We start from the raw sequence: 17597 nt of genomic DNA on the forward strand, positions 1-17597 counted from the left end.
ATCAATTAGAGCAGTTTGAAGCACCTCATAGATCAGTCAATACAAACCCTGGAACAACAAAAATGGTTGTACAAGTTTTTGGGGTTTGACTTCCATATTGAATACAAAGTATGAAAGAAAAATTTAGCAGTGGATGGCCTTTCAAGGTCATTTATGTTAGCTTGGTTTGAGCCCAAAGCAATTTTCTTATGAAAAGTAAGAAAAGAAATGAAGGAAGACAAAAAGTTACTACAATAACTATAAGCGCGCCTCTGAAATTAAAGTACAAATCCTAATTTTGTCATTAAAGAGGGAATATTGTATTGGCAAAAAAAGGGTGGTGGTGCCTTCTGATCTGGATCTTATTAAAGATATTTTGGGGGCAATATCATGCTTCTCTAGTGGGGGGACATGCTGCAATCAAAAGAACGATAGTCAAACTTAAAAATGAGTTTCATTAGAAGGGTATGAATGTTGATGTTAGTAGATTAGTATAATAATGCTTAATTTGTTAGCAAAGAATCTCAGAATATGTCCCTGACAGGGTTTTTGCAGCCTTTATGATAGCAGAGGCCCCAACTACACATAACCACATAATAAAGAGGATGAAGACCTAGAGGTTGTTTATTGATTTATTTCCAAATATGGGTCTAATTGGTTTTTTTATTTATTTTTGTAGGCCCAATCAAGAGGAAAACTCTAGGGTGAAGGAATGTACAAACATATCCAAGAATACCTGATGGCATTTTCATGAAGTTCTTCTTGAATCAATGTAGAGTATGGGGCGGAAGCAATGAATGAGAGTGAGCAAGATCCTCCTAAGAGTGGTGTTGATCTTGTAGGTGCATGTTAAGTATGGGTATTGAGTGGTTCGGCCAGCTCAAGGGAAAAAATGAAGGAATTGAAGTTTAGAGCCTAGGATTCTAGGGAGAAGCAAAGTTGAGCACAAATTGGCAGCATAACTTTACTCACAATAAACTTGCAAAATACATGAGATAGCCTCCCTATTTATAGGCTATTTGGGACGTAAATCCTAAGCTAATACATAATGAAATGTAAACCAAATGAAATGCAAAGCTAGACCATGTGCCATGACCGGTCACACCTAGCCAAGTTCTAGAAGGTTTCCTTCAAATGTGCTTTCTACACTACCCTATCTACTAAGTACCCCTATTGGGCCTTCATGTACCAATTACAAGGCTTTCCCAAACCGTAGCTTGATCCATGTGTGGTGAGCTAGACGGTCCTTCTAGATGCTCCTTATGTAGCCACTCCCCCATCATGGCCTAGACGCTCCATATCTTAGGCTAGACGCTCCTCTTTGAGTCTAGACGCTCCTCTTCATAAGCTAGACGGTCTTAGCCTTGGAAGCTTGGCTTTCATAGTGTGGTGAGCTTGGGCCCTCTTCCATCATCCCCTCCCTCTTGAAGAGGATTTGTCTTCAAATCCAAGGCTTTTGTTCGGGGGATGGTTGTGGCTGGATGGTGTCCATCATCTCCTCCTTCATGAGAAGATCTATCCTCAGATTTGCATTCTTGATCTCGGATAGCAGCCTCTTGCTTCGTCAAGATGTGTCCTCCCGGATCAAATATCAACCTATGTGAATCTTGAAACAAAGCAAAGGAGTTAGGGTGAGCCTTTAGAGAACAAATAATTGTATGAAGTTGCCATTCTTGTTTTTCTCTTGTGTTGGCCAACTTCTCACAATATCTCCCTTTTGAGGGTTGTAGGTGCCCTCTAATCCTCTTATATTTTCTAAAATTTTCAAAAGTAGTTACTTTTTCCTTAGGCATAATACCTTTAGAAAATGGTGACAACTTTAAAAAGGCAAGAGGACTATGTTCACATACAACTTCAAATGGAGAGATATGAGTAATCTTGTGGACTACTCCATTGTATGCATGTATAAAAGGAAAAGGATTCTCATCCCAAGAATTGTGGGTGTTCCTCATGATTTCGTGAAGCATAGAAGGGAGAGCTATGTCTTCAAATTTTGGAGCTCTACCCCTTATTTTTGAAAATAAATCATGGAGGCTTGTCACTTTTCTTAAGAAGAGTTTATCCACTTCCATGAAGAAAGAATCAAGACCTTTTGTTGTCCTAGGAAGCTCTAATATGAAATGTGTGTCTTCCCAAGTATCTTTTACAAAAGGTGAAGGAGTATAGAGTTCTTGAGACTTTGCTTTAGGTGTAGTTTGAAAACAAGAGTTGTACCTAAAGTAATGTCTTTGAACCTCTTTTCTCATGGGTGACAAAAGTTTTCCTCTTAAAAGCTCTAGAGTTTCATCAATTCTCATTTGCCCCATGAATTCTCCTTCTTGTAGACTTTTTCTCTTATGTGCAAAGAGAGTCTCGTTGGTACAACCATTGTTTATGAAAATTTGTACATTTTGCAATGGTTGTCTCAATAAGACATGGCAACTTGTTCTAGGCACTACTTCATACAAAAATTGGTAGGTGCTTATAGATAACTTGTCATTCTTTTGGGGATATCTTAACACATTGGAGAAATAGTCTTGATCTATGCAAGCTTCTTTTAAAGACTTTTCTTTTGTGCTCTAGCTTGCAAGTGTTCCTTTACAATAGGAAAGGCTAGGTTGTTCAACAAGAAGCATGTTTGTAAAGGTAGTGTCATTGTGCTTGACTTGTTGAATGACCTTGTGGGAAGGAACACTATTCTCCCACGCCTTTTGTTTCCCAAATTTTTTTTCTTTTTCTATTTTTTCGTCATCCCTTTTGTGTTTCATTTGTATTTGGTCTTTTACCACTTGGGAATGTGGTAAAGGGCTAAGTACAAATCTTTTGTGCTTGTGGATGAAAGAAATCTCGTTAGTTAGACCATTATGCAAGGTTTTCTTATCAAATTGCCATGGTCTACCTAATAAGATGTGGCAAGCTTCCATGGGTACTACATCACATAAAACATTTTCTTTGTAGTTACCTATAGAAAACTCGATTTCCACTTGTTTGTCTACACGTAGTTCTCCATCCTCATTGATCCATTGTAAATTGTACGGTTTTGGATGAGGAACTACTTGTAGTTTTAATTTTTCAATCAATCTAGTGCTACAGCAATTGCAGCATGACCCACCATCCACAATAAGAGAGCATATATTTTCTAAAATATTGCATCTAGTATGAAAAATGTTCTCTCGTTGTGTCTCGTTGGATGCACTAGGTTGATTGTGGAGGATTCTTTGAATCATCAATAAGTCCCCCTCCAAAGGATTTATCCTTTCTCCTTCCCCTTTTTCTTGAGTACTAGGTTCATCCTCACCACTTGTGTACTCATCTTTTCCTTTTAAAAACAAAACCCTTTGGTTTGGACATTGTGCTTGCACATGCCCTCTTCCAAAACATTTAAAACACTTGGTGTCCCTAGCACGGATGTATGGGGTGGAGGCATCGTTCACTAAGGGTTTGGTAGTTTCTTTGGATTCGTCTCTAGGTGTACTACCCTCCCATTTAAAGTCTTTCTTGGGATAAGAGTTGGAGTAAGAACCCACCCTTAGACTTGAAGTTTTGCGCAAATTTTGTTGTTCAACTTTAATGCAAAGTTGAACCAAATCATTCAAGTCTTGGTAGGGTAATAGTTCTACTCGATCCCTTATCTCAAGGTTGAGCCCACTTAGAAACCTAGATATGGTGGTGGTTTCTTCCTCTCTAATGGATGCTCTCATCATGTAGAGCTCCATTTTCTGCCTATACTCTTCCACACTTAAGTTCTTTTGTTGGAGTCTTTGGAGCTTGTCCATCAACTCCCTATGGTAGTAGGAAGGTATGTGGCGACGTCTTAGGGCTCCCCTAAGGTCATTCCAATATTCTATGGAAGGCTCCCTATGAAGACGTCGGTCTCTTTCTAAAGAGGTCCACCAATACATGGCATTGCTTTGGAAACTAAGGGTTGCTAAGGGTACCTTCCTCTCTTCACTCACCCTATGGCAAGCAAAGAGTTGCTCTACTTTCATCTCCCAATCTAGGTAGGCCTCTACATCTTCCTTACCATAGAAATGGGGTAGGTCTACCCTTACTTCCTTTGGGCTCTCTTGCTCCCTTTGTCTAGTTCTTCTAGGGGGTGGTTGGTAATAGTCATTAATTCTAAGGCTTCCCTCCCCTAGAGTCTTATTACTTTTAGAATGGGATGCATGAGTTTTTTTTTTATTTTTGTGAGTTTTGTGATTTCTCTTCTTGAGCTTTAGCCAACTCATTGATTTTTTCTCATTCTCCAATTGTCTAAAAGAGATTAATTGTACCGCTTGGGATACTTCTTTTAAAAGAGTTTTCAAAGATTTTACTTCACTTTCTATAAACTTTGGAGAGTGAGAAGAAGAAGACATGGCTAAAACTTTGTGTATATAGGTGTTTTACTTTGAGAAAGTTTAGGAAAGTTAAAGAAGGTAGTTTTCCAGGTAAGGGAGGTGAGTCACAAAGGACTACTTAAGTACCAAGCCTTTTCCTTGCCAAAAACTATCCCCCAATATCTTCACACAAGACTTTCTCTTAGTGAAACACTTAGAACACAAATAAGTTGAGAAATAAATGCAAGAAAACAATGCAAGCTAACTATGCAATCAAAGCTAGTCGGTTTAGCACACAAATTAAACAAAATTAAACATGCAAAACGTAGCTATGAAAGCAAAAGAAAAGCAATTACAAACAAGTAACAATTACTAGTCAAGAATGCTATACTATTCGGCCCTAGGTGAGGCTTCTTGGACACTTTGAGCCCTTGAAGACACACTCACCGTCTAAACGTAATTAACAAGGTAATTAACAATAAACCAAGTTGCAAAGGAAATAAGAGAACTCCCTTTGTTGATCCTCTTTTGATTAGTGCACTTCCTTGTTGTCCTTGATTGTTGATCTTCCAAGTGTTTGTAGTGTTTATTTCAAGAACGTTTGTTTCGGCTTTGACCTTGTATTCTCCTTAGAATGATGGCCTTTAATTCTCCAATTTCCAGCACCTAGCAAAGGGCTAAACCTTAACCAAATCAAGTTCCCATTCACATAAGCACCAAAGAAGAATTAAATTCCAACACCCAAATTTAGAGGTCAAAGAACAAAAGCAAGAAACAAATTTAATTGAATAAAAACAGTACCACCAAAAGGAATTAGATTGTGACAACTAGAAAGAGAGTCAATTAAGTAAAGCAAACAAATAAAGGTACTCAATTAAAGGTTGGCAGACAAAAGAATTCCTAAAGAAAAGCACTAGATTAGATGACCAAATAAAAAAAACAGCTCCACTGGAAAATGTTGTGGGCCAGAAAACGTGTTTGTTCCCCGATTTATGCTGATCTGTATTTTTGGAATTTGGCTCTGAAATTTGTTATGCAAGATATTCAGGATCTTATCTAAAATCTGGCTTTGGATTCACTCAAAACGGATGCACCATTTTTTTTTAATAAATTTTGCAAAATTGGTGTTCGGTTAGGCCAGCTGGAGCGCTTCAGATTTGCACTCTGATCTTAAAAGATTTATCATTTTTTTTCTGTTGCTTCTTTTGACCTAATTCTTTTTTGTCCTTTCTATAACACTTTAAACTTGCATTTTCCAGAGAATCAAAATTTTCCTATGGGTGGAAATATTTTTCTGGGTTAAAACAGCCAAAATAGAGAAGGTGAAAACAGGGGAATCTGAAACTGGAAACAAAAAACAGCAAGATACCAAAGTTTAGACACAATGGAAATTTGTGAAATAGAATTGTGTATGATCTAAACACAATATGAACTCAAACTAAAAATTAAAAAGGCACCAAAGGAGCAAAGAACAGCAGATTCAAGCAAATAAAGAGACCCAAAATCAAGAAACAATCAAGCCAAATAAAAGGACTACTACGAATTGTTGACAATAAGGATGAACATGACTTGACAAAACATGTATAGATTCAGAAAATTAAAGACTCAAAGCATAATATGAAGCAAAATAATGAAAGCAATAAAGACTCAAAGCCTAAGACAAAATAGCAACACAAAGGTGTATGGAATCCTATCACAAATTGCACAAGAACTTGTTCAAGATCAAATGAACAAGAGTGCTTCGGTTGGATCTTCCACAAAGCACACCAAGAACAAATTAAAATGTAAAAAACAGCAAGACAAGTAAGGAAAGTAAATGACAATATGAAATAAAGAAGAACTAAAATTTAAAAGACAAGGAGCTACTCATCTTGAAGAACCAAAGCTCATGATACCAAATGATGGCATTTTCATGAAGTTCTTCTTGAATCAATGTAGAGTATGGGGCGGAAGCAATGAATGAGAGTGAGCAAGATCCTCCTAAGAGTGGTGTTGATCTTGTAGGTGCATGTTAAGTATGGGTATTGAGTGGTTCGGCCAGCTCAAGGGAAAAAATGAAGGAATTGAAGTTTAGAGCCTAGGATTCTAGGGAGAAGCAAAGTTGAGCACAAATTGGCAGCATAACTTTACTCACAATAAACTTGCAAAATACATGAGATAGCCTCCCTATTTATAGGCTATTTGGGACGTAAATCCTAAGCTAATACATAATGAAATGTAAACCAAATGAAATGCAAAGCTAGACCATGTGCCATGACCGGTCACACCTAGCCAAGTTCTAGAAGGTTTCCTTCAAATGTGCTTTCTACACTACCCTATCTACTAAGTACCCCTATTGGGCCTTCATGTACCAATTACAAGGCTTTCCCAAACCGTAGCTTGATCCATGTGTGGTGAGCTAGACGGTCCTTCTAGATGCTCCTTATGTAGCCACTCCCCCATCATGGCCTAGACGCTCCATATCTTAGGCTAGACGCTCCTCTTTGAGTCTAGACACTCCTCTTCATAAGCTAGACGGTCTTAGCCTTGGAAGCTTGGCTTTCATAGTGTGGTGAGCTTGGGCCCTCTTCCATCAATACCTCCAACTCATCAAAACATAAACTAAAGCTTTGGTAAGAAGAACATAAGACTAAGTTTCTACTGACTAGTCAACATTATTTGTGGGTCAAGTTTTAGCTTAAATAAATTGTATAAATTTGTTTAGGATTTCATGGGCCATGTATTGGTCCTAGTAGCATAAAATAATTGGACCAAATATTTGGGTCAAGTAGCATAGGTTTTTTAGCTTGTATTTGGGCCAATAATAAAATAGGTCTAGTTAGGGTTAAAAGTGACTAGTTGGGGTAACAATTGGGCTTCTTTAAGCCTAATGTAACCTAAAACGTCTAGGGTATATTGGAGGACGTAAATTAGCTTGACAAGGAGCCCATAAACGTCCACATGGTAGCCTAGGAGTGGAGAGGATTTAGCATGGAAGGTGTGAGCTAAACATGGAAAACATGACTCCACATGACACCTTCTCATTTGAGAGTTTTATTTTGAATTTTCAAATATTGACTCCAAAATGTTCAGCCCTCTCTCCTATAAATTGAGGTGCTTGACTCTCATTTTTCTAAGATTAATGAATGAGTGAATTGGCTGCCAAGATCGCTAGCCTTCTCACTCTCTTGTCTTGCTTCTCTAGGATAGACATTTTAATCTCCTTCTTCACCTTTCTCCAAGTCATATGGTCCAACCAATCATTTTCCCTACCTATCATGCACCTTCAAGGAAACCATAGCTCCATTGGAGTCATCCTTGTCCGCCACTTCCATTGAGCTTCCGCAATCCACCACAGAAATTCAAACGAAATGAAGCAATGCTATCACTTTACCTATACCAGTTCAAATATGGGAAGATGGATCCATGGATTTCATTAAAGGATTGCCAAATTCATTTGGGTTCACTGTAATAATGGTGGTGGCAGACCATCTGTCAACAACCATCTATATGGACACGTTACTGCACTGAAAACATGTTATAATAGTAGAATTGTAGGCGAGGCGTTTATGCAAAATATTGTTAAATTTCATGGAATGTTGAAGTCTATAGTTTCAGACATAGACAAAGTATTCACTAGTCAATTTTGGAAGTATTTATTCAAATTACAGGGAACTTCCTTGGTGATGTCTTCAGTTTACCATCCGCAAACTGATGGTCAGTCTGAAGTATTAAACAAATGCTTAGAAATGTATTTTCGATGCCTCACGTTTCATAATCCAAAGAAATGGTCCAAGGTGCTAACTTGGGCAGAATATTGGTGTAACATTGCTTTTCATAGCAGTCTAGAGATGACTCATTTTAATGCAGTATATGGTAGGGACCCTCCTATATTGAGAATATACAATGTTGATGATTTGGATCCTCCTTCAATTAAGGATCTATTGCAACAGAGAAATGTTCTGCTGGATCAGTTGAAGAAAAATCTAGAAAGAGCTCAGCTACATATGAAGATACAAGCCAATAAGTAGAGAAGACATTGAGTTTGTGGTCGATGATTTGGTTTTGCATCACAACCTTATATGCCTATTTCGCTGCTGACTAATGAAAAGAGTCTAGTACTTCAGCCAATAAAGGTGATGGGAAGTCGGGTAATTATAAAAAATAGACAGTAGATACCTAAGGTATTGCTCAGTGGGAAGGTATGTCGGAAATGGAAGCAACTTGGGAAGAGGTACTAGTGATACAAAAGCATTACCCAAATTTTAGACAAGATTAGTTTCAATGAAAGGGGAATTGTAAGGCACTCAAATATAAAGAAAAAGTTTATTGAAGGACAAGCAGCAAAGGGAAAGAATCTGAGTCAGTTGGAGGCATGAGACACATGGCACAAGATCAGAAAAGAAGGGACACGAGTAAAAAGTGAGAGAAAGAAAGTGTCTAACGGGGTGACTACATGATTTAAGGGTGGGAAAGAATCTGAGTCAGTTGGAGGCATGAGATACATGGCACAAGATCAGAAAAGAAGGGACACGAGTAAAAAGTGAGAGAAAGAAAATGTCTAACGGGGTGACTACATGATTTAAGGGTGATGAAGGTGGGAAAAAGGAGGTATCGGATGAAATCTTTATGTACTGAATTCTCTCCTTATTTGTCCTTCTTGTCTTCTTCTGAATTCTGTTAGTGAGTGTGGGTTGTGACTCCCTTTTGTATCTTTGTATCCATTTTCTGAATTGGAATAATACACATAGAGCATATCCAACTAGTTTTGCGGTGTTGTTTCTTCCTCTTGCCATTACAGTCCCTATCCGTATTCTATTCTTGTCATTATCCGTGTATGTGATTCATATGTGTCACATATTGATGCAGATATAATCTCACATTTTGTCAGTTTAAGCTGTGATGTTAAAGACGTCAAAATTGAGGGAATGTGAACAAATACACTGATTGAAAATGGCTCACTACTATACATATCTAGCTAGCACTGGATGATGGATTTGGATAGGCCTCAATGGTGGATGTGAATATGCGCTTTTAATGCTTATATACAAAGCCAAGGAGAATCAATCTTCTTCTCCTTGTGCCATGCCATGATGAGTTTGATGAGGTCACTTAAAAAAAAGTTGAACTCTCTTTGGTGAATCCAATCCACAACAATCTCTTCCCATGAGTATCGAATGTCCTTCACTCATTTTAAGCATGTAACAGCATGGTATGCGACCTTTGACAAACCATTCGTGCATCATGCTTAGTAATTATGATCAAGTAGTAATTATACTTACATTTCCTAGTAACTAAACTCCTTCTAGGGATAAAAGTTTGATGGGCAAGTGTATGCATGTCTTCTAAATATATATGAAGTCAATGAATTCTTACGTAAGCAATATGAATAAACTAGCTGGAAAGTGTGATAAGTAGAAGCAATCATGTTAAATTCATACTCCACCCTATAATTTTGTTACACTTTCTTTTATAGTATTGCAGCATTTCAAAACTGTATAATATATAACGAGAGCTAGCTGAAGGATTATCAGAGAGAAATGGAACAACGAAACAATATTATAATTAATGGCATCTGCAATAGCAGAAGTACAAATCAGAAGGTCAATGTATAATTAACAACGGTAAGTTGGACTTAAAATTCATCCGTGTCAGTTTCACTATGTATTGACTCTGTTCACATGTATATATAGAAACATTGTCCGTCAGAGTTTTTAAAACCATACAATTGTCTCTTGTAGCAATGAAATTCAGAAAAGACAGCAAAAACTTCAGAAAAAGATAGGGAAAGGAGGAAGAAAATTTCAGATGATCTTCAAATTGTAGAAGTATTAGATTAGTTTCTAATACTTAAATTTAATAATTTGATTATTGACTTCTATTGTTATTAACTGTTTTAGTGATTAAGACGGTCAAATTCATAACCACATCATTGATAGTTGTCAACTTTTAGAATTGAATTGGTTAACCTTTTCAAACTTAAGTTAGGAATCAATTTTTTGAAGGAATCAATTCAGTGTATTTGGTGAAAGAGAACGAGTTTTAATGGAAGAGAATAAGAAAAAGATACAATTCAGATAAAAAATAATATTAGAATTGAAATTAGAAATTTCTTATTTCTGTATTACGGAATATTAAACATCAGGATTATTTTATTAGATCTGGAACTAAATGTCTCCAACTCAAACTTTTGCTGCAGTAATGGAAGCATGAACATGCATGATTTGCTTGTGGCTTGATATCTTTTTGTAAAAGCCTAATCTGAGGCTTGACCCTAATTTATTTTAAACATAAACTGATCTTTGAAAATTTATTTAAAAGTCTAATTGGTAAAAAAATATAAATATGTGATAGTTTTGAATGTTCAAATAATAGAACTGGTAACATAAAGATAAAGTAAATTAATTAATTGCTAAAGTAGTTAAACTAATCATTTTAACAATTCTTAACTAGTTGGACTAGGCAGCAACAATTTGTTAAAATACCTCACAATCAAACCAAATTAATCAATGTAACCTTTTTTCAGTTCAGTGAATTAACCTCTGTATTACAAATGCTAGCCCCTTCTAACCTCATCAATATTCTATCTTCAAGATTTTGAATTCAATTTTCTTAAGGGCTGTTTGATGAGATGATTTCTCACAGTTCATCTGTTTTCCATTCCCCTAAGGATTAAGGAACTCCACAACAACTACAATTTTATACTTCTCAAAACGCCCCTTCAATGAGTCATTGTCTCATTTATTCAGCAGGTGACTCTTGCAAATTGATTCAGAAGAGAAGCAAAGTCCTAGACATTGTCTGCAATACTTACAAAATTGTGGCACTTGAATTTTTTTGCTTATGGACAGAAGAGGAAGAATTAATCTATTGTTACAACAGATTGTAAGCAGGCAGATCTTGAATTTTGTTGATGTCTTCTAAGGAAAGCTCTCTCTCCAATTGATTTCGTGTTGCTTGTAGAACATCCTAAAGCCATGGGCAGTGTCAATGCATTTCAAAAGTTGAAAAGACCAAACAATATACTAGTGTGTCAGATAATCATTACAAAGCAGTTTCTGGAAAAAAGTAAAAATATATGGAAGGAAGTTTCTGTATACCAACTTCAATTGAAGAGTCCTCACTTTCCCCTAGTTACAATTTTGGTTTACTAATCATTAATACACTCAACAGTTCTCTCCAAAACTTGTTCTCTTAGTTCTTAGAGAAGTTTTAGTGTCCCTGTTCCATAACAGGATATAGCAGTTCTCTTATTATAAGGAAAAGTCACCATAATAAATAAGTTGTGGACTTTAACCAATTTCCTAGATCATATCTACAGTAAAAAAATGGCCTTCATATAAAAGTTCATGCTATTTCAAAACTTCAAAACTCATTTAATTTAACACAGGCAAACATCCCACACCCACTAGTTTTAAAAAAAGCATATCACTCCCTTTCTTTGGATAGTACCAAAGAAAGGGTGAGTATGTGACTTAATCAAAAGGTTAAATAGTGAAGTGGTAGTATACGTATCACTTTATCTAATATATAAAATTGGTGAATATCTATTTAAACTAAGATCAGTGAGTATTGTTTGAATATATCTTAGGTGAAGTGACTATAATTTTTCCTTTAATCTATTTTATATTGTTTTTCTTTTCTATACTGCTGAAAATGTTGGAGGCCTAGGAGGGAAAAGCATGAAGGACTGGAGAAGATGCAGAAAATATGGAGAATAAAAAGCATACATTAAAATCCATGTAGGAAGCGTGCATAGCCAGCCATTGTGCATCCATCATCTCAAACGCTATACAGTATAAAATATCGAACGCTTCTTCATTCTCTGCAGTAAAATGCAATGAGAATCATGAGCAATTGAAGGAGTAAAAACATCAAAAAAAGAAAATATATGCACACCATTTGACAGAACAGATTAAGATGTAACCACACCTCCTAATAACTTGACAAAATTCGTGCCTGGAAGACATCGTGGCTTTTCTGAAAAACACAAACAACATTTGGTGAAAACTTTATTAGAAAATGTCCTTTGCCTTCTCACTTTCTGACAAGGGGGAATATTTACAAACCCCAAAAGGTCAAATACCAAAATCATTACTACAACATCAAGAATAAAGTTAAAAGAAATGTTGACCAAATGCAATGCATTTTATGACTCATCATATTGTGTCCCTACTTTCTAGTATTTTCCCCCAGTGGGTGAAGTGGTGGAGTACTGGTTCACTAGGCTACCCTTTTTACTCTTTCTAGCATTGCGAAATAGTGCACAAACCTGAGCATAAATCCAACATCTGTATCAACATATATGATATATTAATGCCAGCAACAGCAAATGGGTACTCCCAGGTTGCTCTCTTTCCATCTTTCTTCAGTAACAACCTGTGAAAAGATGCCTTCATTTGAATTTCCATAAAATTAGTAATAACTCATCTTTTCTGCCAACATAGATATCAAGAAACTAAAATGAGAGGACATAAAGGCAGATGAAGTTCTTTCAGGTGTGCTGAATAGAAGACACAAATGCATACCGGATATTTCCTCGCGAAAAACAGTAGATTTTCAAGGGAAATGAAGCCACATCCCCTGAGGAAATCAGGATATCAGACATAATATAATACCTTGGAATAGAAAATTTTGACGTAACGGACTGATTAAGCATAATGCATTCTCTTTAACTGTGTATGACCAAGTGCTTTCATATGATATGCAATTACTAATCACAAACTTTGAAGTCACCATATCAATTAGTTTCGGATCCTTGTTAAAAATTAAGGAAAGAATCCACTCTCTTATCAGCACGTTCTTTCATATAATACATTCTGTTAACCTATGAAGCCTGGTTTCCTAGAAGTATTATACATAGATTTTTAGAAAAAATACAAGATACTTCAGGACAGGGTTGGGATTTAACTTAGTTATAATGGACAAATACTATATGTATTTTCTCCAAAGCATAAACATATGAAGTTGGTTGGCCTTGTTTCCTTTTCACCCTACTTATTTACTTGGACTTTAAACTTTGATCATGGTAGAAATCTGCATATTTATATTTATTTGTTAACGTATTCAAGACGTATCTAATCCATAATTTCAAAAAAGTAGTCATGTTCCCGTATCTGTGTACCTAAAGTCAGTTGATGGATTAGGACCTTGCCATCCCATATCTTTCCATTGGTCAGAAACTAGGCCTTCCAGAGATACATTAGGAAAGGAACAATGCCACAAAGCTCTCAGTGATTCCTGTTGGAAGTGATGATATTGTTAGTAAACGTGTACTGACATTACAAATCAAAAGTTGAAAGCCTTCCTAAACTTCATGATACAGTTCTGTCTTTCCATGAACCAGAAATGAAGCTTTAATTACTGAAGTATTGAGAAATAAAAAGGAAAAATCGGTTCACAAAAACAGATGTACTTGATGGTCGGGGCGAGTCTCATCATAAGGCACTTGCAGCCGTTCTTGAAGCCTTTGAAGTCTTTCCTCCTGAGATAATCATAGAAACAATTTAAGCTCACCCCATCTGAAACACACAAGACTCAAAGAGAAGGAAAAACACTCTGAAAAAGACAAGGGAAATTCAACAAATCATCAACTTCCATTTTACCTCTGCGGGACTCAAAGGATAGTCAACAAATTTGTCATTTCGCTTATTAGTGCCTGTGCGGTTAAAGAGTCCTCCTATCCATGATCGTGACCCAACCATAGCATTAGCTATCCATGCAACAAAATGGAAGAAAAATTTGAATGATTAGTAATGCTGACACAAGACAGAATCATCATGTTGCAGTGTTGTTAGTCATTACATACTTTGACATACTGAATTTCATAACTGATATAAGTTCTTCCAATGCATTCTGAAAATGGTCACTGCCTTCATTTTCTATTTCAGAAAGCAGAATGCAGAAGAGGCATTCCTCACAAGAAAGTCCTTAAGAATTAAGAAGTGAATCTTGGATAGAACAAACCAAGCAAACACTGCTTGAAAGGCAGGGTTACACAATATATCCAGTTCTCACACTTCACTTTAGGTTAATCATTAGTGGAAAGGGTACTTAACTTCCTCTGTAGGATTGAAATCAAGAATGCTCCCAAAATGAAACTGCCAAATCAAAACTTAATCCTTATTCATAGAAATTAGGCAGCTATATCACCATATTTACAAGGATAATGTCCTTATGGAAACATGAAAATCTGATAATTGAAGTATTTTACAGAAACTGTGAAGTTTCTCACAATGTTCACTAGTCCTACACATTCTCATTGACCCATAACATCAATCAATTAACATATTGATTTGTGAAGAGAAGCAAAAACGTATAGAAAAAGAGAAAGAGATGGAGAAAAAAAATTTGCTCACTAAAACATTGAGTCAACTGAGATATTAAGTGAGTGGAATTAGGAGTCCATTCCAACTCTTCATCTTCCTTTCTGTGTCTCCAATAAATCTCATCCTCATCAACCTGCATTTCAATTTTGAAAGCATCCTTAAGCAAAAAGTGATGGTATAAAGAGAACATGAACAACATGTCAATGAACCGAAACTATTGAAAAAATTCCTCATTTATTTAGATGAATGAATCTTAGCCGGCTATCTCAAAGTGCTAAGAACAATGACTCAGGGAAGAAACATGTTTTGGTTTTTAAACTAATAGGAAATTCTTCGAGTTGAAGTAGCTAGAGTGAGAAGAAGAAACAACTAGACAAAAGACTATTGAACTAAATGGCATATGACAAACACAAAAACACTTGAGACTACATCGGTGTCAAGATCGAAATGCAAGTGAATCATCCACACGATTATTTGTTTAACTGCATCACAGTTAGTTAAAAAGAGACAGATTCTGAATGGTATAATAATTCTTTAATTCCACTGGAGACTGAACGTCATAAACATTTTTTCTTAAGGCGAATTTCCAAACATGGAGCTTAAGATAGAGAGATATGAGAAAACAATGGTGAATTTACTTTGCGAAGAGAGGAACAAGAGGGAAAACATCGTTTACGCTTCCTCAATCTCATGAGGGTACAATCAGGAAGAAGGGTCTGTTTTCTCTTTAACCGAAAGCAAAAAGGGAGGAAAAGACAAATCCATTTTTTGTAACAAATGGGTGACCTATGATTGCACTAAACTCATGAACCCCTCTCCTATAATTCAACCTCCCCATCATTCCTATGCTGTTTATTCGCTGATTTCATCTGTGGCAATTACTAGAGAGAGAGAGGGAAGAAAAAAGAAACGAGTGGCAACATCATTGAAGGCCGAACCTGAGGTTACAAAAGCCATAATAAGACGTTGAAATAGAAGGACAAGCATATAACAGAGGGATCTCTCGTTTGGTTTAGCTTTATGCTGTAAAGAAGTTAGTGATGCAAAAGAAGATTTGAAAAGTAGGGGTGGGTGTCTCTGCTCTGCTTAGCATTGATTTTTGCTTTTCTAGCTCACCAACTTTTCATACAAGACAACCATGATATTTGTCCTATCAAGGTAAAGCATTGGCATAAAGACGTGTGTAATGTAACACATTGCAATGTAACATTGATACATAGATATCATAGATATAATAAAATAAACCTGCTATGTGATGTTATGGTATCTGAGAAGAGGTGTCAGTGGTTGTGATGTTGCAGGTACTTGGTGGTGTTAATGTCAGAAGGAGAGGAAGTGGGGCAGTAGAGGGAAGTGGTGGGGCCAGACGGAAGAGGGAACATGGGAAGTGGAAAAATGGCATTTTGTTTGAGAATGAGTTTTGCATTCAGGAAGGAAATGAAAGGAAAGGAAAGGAAAGGAAAGGAAAGGAAGGGTGTTGTGTGTTGTGTGTTGTGTGTTGTTTCTTTGTTTCTTTGTGTGGCTTTGGATGCCATACATTTTCCCCATTGCTAGCCTATACCGTAGTTATCGCTGCTGCTCAAAGTAACTCTCTTTTTGTGGTTTTTTTTTTTCTCCTGCATGGGTCCAAATAATACCATTATTCTTTGGAAAAGATTTTGTTAAACTTACACTTGAAACTCAATTATAATCATATTTTAAATTAAAAAATAAGTTAAATATAATAAAAATATTGTTTTTTTGGTATGTGAAGTGAATGTTTAACATTGTGTATGACGCTTACATACTTGGTTTAGCATTTGGAACATTAGATTCGTGTTTCAAAATAGTTCATAAGATTTTTTAGGATGTTTTAGAACAGGCATTTTGTTCAAAAGAAATTCAACCATGTAGGTGGAAACATTATTAAGGATCATGTTCACGACCCAACCAATTCAAAGGTTGTTGATGAGTGGCCATGTGTCAAAACTGCCAATTCATTCAGACTAGTAAATGCGGCAGTGAGTAATTTTAAGAGAATAGTTAGTATTTTTGTTTTGAAATTTGGCACCCTAATGTTTCTTTATCAAGCTCCACCATTTGGGATTCGTCACTTTGTAATTTATTATAGTTTTCAAAATGGGACTAGTGAATTTGATGATTTAATTGTGATGAAATCGTAGTAGAATATGTAATAATTATATTTATATATGTAATATTATATATATTTTTAAAATATGATAAACAGTTAAATTATATGTTTTATGAGATATTTTTTTTTAAAAGATAGGAACCATTTTATTGTAGTTTTCGGCTGTTATACCATTTGCACTACAGCCTGTGACAAAAGGCCCAACAATGTCTTGTAGTGTAGCCCTGCGTACCAATATCAAACCCAAAACCACTTTCACTACTAATTTCGTCTTATTTTCACTTCAAAACTATTATTTTATCACATAAAATGGATGATTGGATACATACGTTTATGTTAATATTTTTATTCTTTTGATTTCAATTTTATTGAATACAGTATGAATTTGTATTTTCTTAAATAAATAGGAAATGATTAAAAATTTGACTTACTTTTTGTACCAATAGAATTTTGTATTGTTTAGGACAGAATGATTTTAGTACGTATCGATATTCGATACCGACTAAACCATATAAGGTTAAGTGTATTTATTAAATTATATATTAAAGGTAATTAAGTCATATAAAAATTAGGTAATGTTAATGTTAATTGCGACACACCTTAATCAAGGTCAAACAATAAAAGGACTCATTAAATACTATAAATAGATGTTACAACCAATACAAAGGTACATCATTATTACAACATTTATATCAAAAAGAGTGTCGGAGAACCTTTTGAAAGTGTCTTCCCGATCGAGAGTTGAAGCCCGAACGATCAAAAGACAGAGGACGAAAGTAACTGAAGTAGGAGACTGAATTGTTCCATCGGTAGATACTGTCATCTCAATCCCTCAACCAAGAACAAATTCCAAAAGTAGAACACAAATTTCAAAAGTAGAAC

The 17597-nt window shown here is 35.8% G+C and overlaps 1 protein-coding gene across 8 annotated transcripts; it reads right to left on the bottom strand.

Moving 5' to 3' along the window:
- Window positions 1-10758: 10758 nt before the first annotated feature.
- On the bottom strand, window positions 10759-16119 carry LOC137828580 (ELMO/CED-12 family protein). 8 transcript variants are annotated; one of them, XR_016517617.1, is made up of 10 exons: window positions 15223-15524; window positions 14615-14717; window positions 13862-13968; window positions 13672-13740; window positions 13381-13496; window positions 12785-12839; window positions 12529-12635; window positions 12189-12236; window positions 11987-12081; window positions 10759-11225 (listed from the first exon to the last, which is right to left on the bottom strand). XR_016517617.1 is itself a non-coding variant. In XM_068635267.2 (10 exons), exons 3-10 carry the CDS (start codon window positions 13958-13960, stop codon window positions 11130-11132), a joined length of 699 nt encoding a protein of 232 aa, XP_068491368.1. In that variant the 5' UTR covers window positions 13961-13968; window positions 14615-14717; window positions 15830-16119; the 3' UTR covers window positions 10759-11129. The 8 variants fall into 8 exon arrangements, 6 of the variants coding, with proteins under 6 accessions (XP_068491368.1, XP_068491362.1, XP_068491325.1 ...); XM_068635267.2 differs by lacking the exon at window positions 15223-15524 and adding an exon at window positions 15830-16119 and having other exon boundaries at window positions 12529-12649; XM_068635261.1 differs by having other exon boundaries at window positions 12529-12649; window positions 15523-15784.
- Between the last annotated feature and the right edge of the window lie 1478 nt (window positions 16120-17597).

The sequence above is a fragment of the Phaseolus vulgaris genome, chromosome 11, assembly GCF_051622355.1.
Source record: "Phaseolus vulgaris cultivar YP4 chromosome 11, ASM5162235v1, whole genome shotgun sequence".
NCBI classification, from domain to species: domain Eukaryota; kingdom Viridiplantae; phylum Streptophyta; class Magnoliopsida; order Fabales; family Fabaceae; genus Phaseolus; species Phaseolus vulgaris.